The 8,625-nt window shown below is 64.5% G+C and overlaps 1 protein-coding gene across 2 annotated transcripts in view; it reads left to right on the forward strand.

Moving 5' to 3' along the window:
* Positions 1 to 8,625, forward strand: part of CTBP1 (C-terminal binding protein 1) — a 22,883-nt gene that overhangs the window by 8,232 nt on the left and 6,026 nt on the right. For both annotated transcript variants that reach the window (XM_029949697.1, XM_029949708.1), the window contains exons 3-4: positions 1,260 to 1,414; positions 8,373 to 8,517. In XM_029949697.1, coding sequence (XP_029805557.1) covers positions 1,260 to 1,414; positions 8,373 to 8,517 — 300 coding nt within the window. The remainder of the gene's footprint in view (positions 1 to 1,259; positions 1,415 to 8,372; positions 8,518 to 8,625) is intronic.

An 8,625-nucleotide genomic window follows, 5' to 3' on the forward strand; every position in this document is an offset into this window, starting at 1 on the left:
GGCGCGGGCGCCCTGTGCCCGGTCCAGGGCGGCCCGGCCTTCCCACGGCGCCTGCAGCGGCTCAGGGGCCCCCGCGTGCCGTGTGGCGAGGGGTCCCTCGGGGGCCAGGCCGCAGCTTGACGCTGGGTGGTTCTGCTCGCCCGCCTGCGGACTCGGTGCTGGGTTGGGGTGTTCACGTGGAAGCCCAAGGCCGGTTCCGGCGCGGGCTGCGTGGTCGGGAGGGGGTGTCGGTTGGCCGGGGGTCCCCATGCTGCGTCTGGGCATTTTCTCAGGTGCTGCTCGCCCGCCCACGGCATGGTCTGCAGCGGGTGGTGCCCTGGCATCCGTGGTGTCCGGGCCCATGGAGGCCGTTCCAGGCTCTGCCCTGCGAGCTGCCTCCCGGCCTCAGAGCTCAGCTTGCGGGGGTGACGCTGGTCAGCTGTTAGGAGTTGGAGCTGAGGGACGCCACGGCTGGCCTTCTCCAGGCCACTTGAGAACAGGGACGATGAGCCTCTGCCGATGAAGCGAATCTTCTCTCCCAGCGCAGCTGGAGACATGAGCTCCGTCCGTGCGCGCAGCTCTGGGCCGTCGGGAACCCGTGGGGGCAGGACCCGCACCGCGCGCTTGCTGGCCCCCCAAACCCCCACTGAGCCACCCACTGGGGCCGCCGCTTCAGAGCGGCTCACGGAGGCGGTGGAAGGCGGTGGGCGGGCTGTGCACCCCTGGGGCTGGCCGCTGACCGGGCCGTGGGGCTGTGCGGGGCCACGGGGGCCTGGAGGCCCTCGTGGACGGGGCGTAGTCCGCTCACGCGTGGAGGGAGCGTCTGGTGGCCCTGAGCCCCGTCCCAGGAAGGCGAGGGGCTCTGGCCGTGTTGCGGTGACTCAACCCTCCCGCCTCTGCACTGTCTCCTCTCGTCAAACCTGCGCGCGGACGCGGTCTCGTTGGGCTTTCTGGGTCGCCAAACCCCCCCCCCCCCGGCAGAAGGGAAACTATGGGCGCCGTCCCAAAGCCTGTGGCACCGTGTGTGCGTGTCCCAGGGTCACAGAGGTGGAGACCGTGGCTGCCCTGGCGCCGCCACACATGTGTGCAGCCTTGCGGCCCGTGGGATGGTGACCGTCGGCAGGGTCCCTGTTCACTTGGTGTCAGTGAGCTGTCGCAGGCGCTGGCCTGACAAAGTCCAGATGAGCGGATGCCGGACTCGCGGGGCTTGAGCTGGGCTGTGGGTGGTGGCGGGCGGCAGGGGCCGCCGCTGTGCTGAGTGTCCGCTCCTGTCTCCACAGGCGTCCGACCCCCGATCATGAACGGGCCCCTGCACCCCCGGCCCCTGGTGGCGCTGCTGGACGGCCGGGACTGCACGGTGGAGATGCCCATCCTGAAGGACGTGGCCACGGTGGCCTTCTGTGACGCACAGTCCACGCAGGAGATCCACGAGAAGGTAACGGCATGGGGTGCTCGGGGGAGCGAGGAGGGCTCCTGGGTCCCTCAGGCGTGAGCCTAAGTGGCTCTTGTGCCGCCAGGACACGTGTGGCCATCATTGCCTGCCTGAGGCCGTTGACGTTCCCAGAAAGCAGACCCGGGGGCCGCAGATGTGGCAGACAGGACTGCGGCCAGTGAGCTGCCGTATCCTGGTCCCACGCTGGTCACCTGGGTCATCCTGGGCTGGCGGCCAAGCATTTGGGTCTGGAGCGTCTGCTTCTGGACATGGCTTCCAGACGGCCTGCTGGGCACAGACCGGCCCCGCGTCTAGGTTGGGGCCCTGGTGCCAGGATGGACCGGACGGAGCTGCCGCCCCACCTAGCCTGCTTCGTCCGGGCCAGGCCTTGAGCTGCGCGGCTGCGGCCTGGCGGCCCGGCAGAGGCCACGGACAGTCCTTGGTAGGGGACGGCCCCATCGGCCCAGCCTCGCGTCCTTTCCAGCAGTCATTCTCTGCTGCGTGTCCATCTCAGAGCCTGAGCGCCCGCGGGCAGACGGCTCCTGCCCGCACAGAGAGAGAAGCCATAACCGTGGAAGAAAACCCACACGGGCCCAGAGGCCACGGGACAGGACGGGTCCCAGAGGACAGGGCTGGGCATGCGCGCTGCTGATAGGAACCTTAGTGCCGGGGAAGGGGGCAGGAGCAACGTGACCAGGTGACAGCCCACCAGGTTCCAGAGCTGGCGGAGCAGCCTCCCTGCAGGAGGCACATACCGTGACCCTCCCTCCCACGCTGTGTTCATCCCAGAGAAGAGAACGTCCCGTGGCCCGCACCCCCCACCTGACCCGGAGTCCCGCGGGCTGGCCGGCGTGGCAGCCTGGGAAGCGCACGGGGGCGGGTCTCGAGGCTGAGTGCCGGGCTGGCTGTGGGCCGGGGCCGGCGGCTCTGGCAGCGTCTCGGGAATCTTCTGTTCCAAACCAGAACTTTTAGTTTATCGATTTACTTTTTTTAATATATAAAAGTAAGTTATTTTTACAGTTTTGTTTTAGAGAGTGCACACGTGCAAGTGGGGAGGGGCAGAGAGACAGAGAGAGCCAAGCAGGCTCCACACTGAACACAGATCCCGACGTGGGGCTCAGACACACAGTCCTGAGATCAAGACCTGAGCTGAGTCAGGAGCCGGACGCTTAACCCACTGAGCCACCCAGGTGCCCCAAAAACTTTTAGTTTGAAACCAACGTGGGGCATGAGGGAGACATAGAGATAGAAATGTTAAAACTTATAAGCAACATTAAAGCAAGTTTTACCAATAAATTTGAAAACTAACACAAAACATGTTTTTTATTAAAGTTGTAATTTATCAAAACTCTCTCAATAAGGTAACTAAAACCCAGATAAGCCAGACACCCAGGGAGGGGCAGGGAAGGGCCTCAGCTCAGCGACTCCGCCTCTCACCCAGCAGACAGACAGACGTTGCGGGGCCAGCCCTCCAGCTGGACCTGCGGCCACGTGTGGATCAGGAGGATGGGCGTGCGGGCGCGCAGAGAGCCAACCCTGACTCCTGTTGCGGATGGAAGAGGGTGTCGGGACCCGGCCAGTTAGAGCCTTGGTGACACCTGCAGGGGCCCCTGCTTGTGCAGCCGGCGGTCATGACAGGACGGCGGCATCCAAGAGCTTGCACGTGCGAGTGGAAAGCTTTGATTTTCATAGGAAGCTTGGAAGACACGGTTAAGGGGAGCCTGAAAGAAAGGTGGAAGCGAGGTGGCCGGAGGAGAGCCGCGCAGCCCCAGCCGCCCCAAGCCGCATGCCCGAGCGGCCGCCACCCTCGGGAATCCCCCATTTCCCCGAGGAAACGCACCTCCTGCCCCAGGCTCCGCTGCCAGGGTAGCCCTGACTGAGCCCAGCCAGGAAGAGGTAGCCACTTTCCCTCTTTCTGCTGGCCCGGAACCGCGTGTGATGGCTGGAGCCTGGGCAGCCACCTGGGGGTGGTGGGGCCCCACGACAGGAGCCCTGGACCCTGACGGCTGTGGAGCTGACACCGGGCCCCTGGCCACCTGGCCGCGGGCTTTGGCTTGGGAGGGAAGCCGCTTCTCTTCCACATCACTGTGGATCAGCGGTCGCTAGCTGCTCGTTACTAGATGGACGTCAGAATGACCCAAGTGTTACAGAGGACAGACCGAGGCAGTCGCCACATGCGACGAAGAGGCCTTCCAGAGCTAACTGGACACTGGCCCTGCTGCCGCGAACCCAGGACGAGTGTTGGGGGCCCACCGGCTGCTCTGCTGTTCAAGTAGCAGACCCGCCAGTGCTGGGGGCCTGGGGCTGTTGCCGCAGAGGCGAGAGTCCGATCAGCCCTTCGGGGGAAAACCCTTTTGGACCCACGGTCGCACGGGGCCAGACTGCAGAGGCAGGGCGTTTTCCGTTACCGTCCTGGGAAGCTTCTTAAAGACGGGCACCTGCAGAGCAGGGGGCAGTCATGAGGAAGGGGCCACCGGGGGTGGGAGGGTCCTGTCAGCCGGCTCGGAGCGGGGAGTCCCTGAGGGGCGTCTCTGCGGAAGTGGGGCACCTGTAGGCAGCACCGTGGGGACACGGCGAGGAAGACGGCAAGGGTGCAGGAAAAGCGTCTCGAGATCCTGGTGGGAAGTGAGGGGCCCGGGCGGGAGGTGACGGAACCGTGTGAGGACTGAGGGACATCTCGCAAATTGTAGAGAGAGACTTTGGGGCCAGTAGTGCGTGGCCGAAGGTGGCCTTGCGCAGGAGCGTCATAGCGACCGAGGCCGACAAGGCTGTGCCGCGTTCTGTGGAGAGCGGGGCCACATGACGGTACAGGTCGCTGGATCAGAGAGCAGTGAAAACAGTCGTGTGGCAAAGAAATAAAAGATGGGGCCGAGTGAGTGATGGGTGGTTGTAGCCCCGGAGCCCCCAGAGGCGTGGCCGCCAGCGCGTCCCTCCACGGGGCTGAACAGCAGCCCAGCGGGAGGTGGGTGAGGGAGCGGGCGTTTGGGCAAAACAACTGCCAGCAAGCAGGGGACACTGCCGCCACCCCAGCACCTCCCGCACCCCGCAGAGCCAGGCTCTGGCTGCACCAGGATGGCCCAGCGGTGGCCGTGGCCGTGGCCAGCTTTGATGGCAAAAACCTGAAAGGTGCCGTGTCCCCCTCTGGGCCTGCACGTGGCTTTGTCACAGGGAAATGTCTGCAACCATCTTGAAGTGTATTGGGGGCACTGTGTCACTGCCATGCTTTTCTGAGCCACAGCCCCACAAAACGAGCCACAACTTTGTGTGGACCCAGAAAGAAAGTAAAGCGTAAGGAAGTCACAGGAAGCTTGTGAATTGTGCGTGCGTGCGTGCGTGCGTGTGTGTAGAGGGCATGAGGCCCTCCCGGGCTGCAGGGGGCATAGTGGGCCCCGCTGGGGCCTCCCAGCACCCATCTTCCCAGCCAGCCATTCGTGGCCCCCTTCTGGGCGCTCCCCAGTAAGTACGCTTCAGGCCCTGCTGCTGCTGTGAGCACCACAGGCCCCGTGTGCTGAGTCATCCTGCAGGTTGGGCCCCATGTGCCCCACTCTGGGGCTAAAGACACAGTTAAGTCACTAGCCTGGTCACACGGCTGGTGGAGGGGGGTGTGAGTTTGCTGAATTAAGGGGGTAGACTTCCCCTCTGGGAGGTCAGTGTGGTACCTGGGGGTGTCCCAGCCACTTGCTGTCACGAGAGGGAATGTGAGGGGCCTCCAGGGAGCGTGGGCCTGGGGCCGGGTGGAGTGGTGCGGTGGCCCTGGCCTGCGCCCCTCTGGAGGGAGCTGCCGCTGCAGCGGGCTCACCTCCCGCAGCTGGGTGGGGCCCCCGGCACTGGGCCCGGGGCGGGAGGCCGCTGAGGAGTGTGCGGCTTCCTGTTTGGAGAACGATTCACTTGGTACACTGCCGTCAGAGATTTGCTCAGTAGAAAAAGGATCAGGACGTGAAAAAATAATTTACCAAGAAACACATGGGGGCAGGTCACACCAGGCGGTGCAAGTTAAGGCGAAAACAATGCATGCCAATCTGTGTCCCTCACATGTAGCGTTTTAAACCCTGGACTGCCCGGTGCTGCTGGGTCACTGCTGGAGCGGGGGGTCGAAACCGACAGGTCGGCCAGACCAGCGGCCCCACTGGTCTGCACTGCTGGGGCCTTCTTTCAAGGCAGGCATGGATTTTCATTGCAGCCAACGCTGGAGGGACCCCAGACGCCCCAACTGTAGGGAGCGTTCCGACAGAACCTGGACCGTCCCATGTTGGGATGAAGTGCAGGACAGTTAAAGTCATGACAGGTGACTGGACAGATAAGTCCGCTGCCTGCGCACGTACAGGCGCCGCCACCTGTCCACAGCTGAGCCACCTCAGCAAGAGGCCTGCGTGTGTCCAGCTGCCCAGGCCGGAGACCCAGGCTCACTTCCGGAGCCTCCCATCCGCAGCCCTGAGCCCGGGGCTGCTCCTGATGCTGGCTTGCATGCATCTGAGGCTGCACGGCCGCGTCCGCACTGACAGGCCTGTCCCCTCGCCCGGCCCCACTGCCACGGCCACCCTCATCTCCAGTCCGTGCAACACGGCACAGGGCAGTCAGAGGACTCTTCCCAGGGAGGGTCTTGTTGGCCAAGGTCTACCCTCTCACCTCTGCCCCATGGCACGCACCAAGTCCACTTCCTATCCACCGTCCCCATGTGCTCCTGGTTAATCCCTGTGTCCCATGAGCACTCACTGCCACTCCCCTGTCACAAATGGGTTCTTGCCCCGCCCCCCCATTACCAGGTCTAGTCAAGGTCCCAGAGGCCTGTGCCTGTGCAGCCTGGACCTCCTTCGAGGATGTGGGCCACGGCCCATCCCGTCCATTCATGCATCGGCGGCCGGCACACCCCACTCTTACCTCTAGGAGCTGAAATTCCTAGGATCTTCTGTGCAAGGAATGGGAGCAGGGGCCCGGCTCCCTCTGCCCTGCTGCTCAGTCATCTCTCCCTTGGCCCTTTTTGTGGGGTCCCCTGTAGTCATGTACCCCTGTCTACCTCCACCTGTGGGAGAAGGGAGGCCACGCCTGCCTGAGGGAGTCGTCTGTATTTTGGGTTGCGGCCTGGTGGAGGCTCAGCTGTTGTGGACGAGGGACTGAGATGGGGCGCTAAGCACCCTGCAACCCCACACGGGACACCTGCTCTACTCCACTCTGCATCAGCTCATGCCTGCTGCCTTGCGGTCCAGCAGCCTGTGCACAGCCCACCGCTGGCCTCACGCGTCCTGAGGACTCAGGGTCACCAGAGCCTCTGGTTGGCCTCCCTCCCCATCCAGGACACCCAGAGTCAGCACAGGAAGCTCAGTCTGGGGGAGGACAGAGTGGCACGGTGCTGCAGGTCCCTGGTGGCAAGTGCGCTTATTTGAATTTGAGGTGTCCTTGGTTATAAGGCCCACTATTCTACCCTGTTAGGGTCTGTGAACCATGGCATGCCCTGGACTACACCGTGGGTCTGGAGCACCTCGGGACTCCAGCCCTTGGGCCCAGAGATCGGACCTTATGGCTCCTCTGCCAACATCTGGCTCTTGCCACGACACCCCTTTAAGGCAGTGCTCTTGGCCCTGGGGCCCAGGCCTGCTGCCCTCCTGAACCTGGGCCAAGCCCCCCAGGAACCGGTCGACCCTGCCTCCTGTGTGGCTGTAGGGCACACCTGGGGGCTTGCAAAGTGGGATGCTATGCTCACTGGGAGCAACGCTGCCGCGGCGTGGTCTGCACAGGTGCCAATCAGAGGGAGGAGGGGCTCAGTCAGCGGGGACCAGGCCCGGCCTGGGGTGTGGGCATGGTCTGCACGCGTCTGCCCCCCACCTCGCGTGGGGTGTGGGTGTGGTTTGCGCTGGCGCCTATCTGAAGGAGGCGGGGCTTGGACAGCATGGATCAGGCCCCGCGTGGGGGTGTGGCGTGGTCTGCATGGGCGTGGCTCTGCGCTGCCTTCCTCTCCAGGGCTTGTCCCCACCCGTGGAGAGCTCTACGCGTGCGCGGGTCCTGTGGGGCGGGGCCGTGGGTGGAGCCCTAACCTTGGGGAGGGCTGTCCTCATTGGGCGGTTTTGCAAGCGGAGTGGCGCATCAGCCCGCGTCACCCAAACTTTCGGGAGACAGGACACCAGTATGCACGTGGGGCCTCATGCAAGGTGGCCCAGGCCACACACAGGGTTGTCCTGGAGAGCCGCGGCCCTCTCCCCCGGAGACCCGTGCTGGCTGCGTCCGCCCTGCATGTGCCCTGGGCCGCTCGCGGGCCAGCGGGAAGCACAGTGGAGGGGCAGGCCTGTAGAGCAGGGACCTGTGCCGCCTGCGCGCGGGATAGCGTGTGGGCCCGGTAGCTGCCCCTCCCGCCAGGCCTTCCGCCCAGCCGGCCTCCCTACGCAGGTGAAACGGATGGCCGTCCTTTACCCCTCAGTTGTTCATGGTCGTGGGGCCCCGAGTGCGCTAGTACCGCGATTATTTGTAGCTTCCTTGTGGGGTCGCTCCGGGCCGGGTAGCAATTTGTCTAAGCAGCCCTGTGGCTTTCCGCCACGCCCACCCACCCCGCAGCGTGGAGGCGGGGGGCGGTTTCAGATGCTCTGTGTCCTCCCAACGCCCAGCGTTTTCTGTTTTCCAATCCGGTGCCCATCGGTAAGGCGAGCCCCTTATAGTGCATTCTCCTGGGCCTGCAGTTTATGTGGCGGGGCCTCTGGACTCCTTGGTGAGTGAGCCAAGCCTGCAGGGCCACACTGTGGTGACCTCAGATGTCACGGCAGCAGCTTCCAGCCCGAGAAGGCTGCAATGCAGTGCCCTCTGGAGCGGAGACCAGAGGGATCCCTCTCGGACTGTCCCAGGCTGGGGCCAGACTGGGGGTAGCGGTGGTCCTCTCCCCCCACCCCTAATGTCCGGGCTGGTTTAGGGGCAGCAAGCAGGCCGGGGACCCAGGTGGGGACAGCATGTGACTGGTGGACGCCCTCCCTCTTGTCAGGTGCTGAATGAGGCGGTGGGGGCGCTCATGTACCACACCATCACGCTGACCAGGGAGGACCTGGAGAAGTTCAAGGCGCTCCGGATCATCGTTCGGATCGGCAGCGGCTTTGACAACATCGACATCAAGTCAGCTGGGGATCTAGGTAGGGCGGTTGGGGGTTCGGGTGGGGGGGCTCACAGCAGGGGCTGGGGAGGGCGGTCAGGGGTCAGGGCGCTCACAGCGGGGGATGTGGGTAGGGCAGTGGGGGGGG

This window comes from Suricata suricatta, chromosome 1, assembly GCF_006229205.1.
Source record: "Suricata suricatta isolate VVHF042 chromosome 1, meerkat_22Aug2017_6uvM2_HiC, whole genome shotgun sequence".
NCBI classification, from domain to species: Eukaryota; Metazoa; Chordata; class Mammalia; order Carnivora; family Herpestidae; genus Suricata; species Suricata suricatta.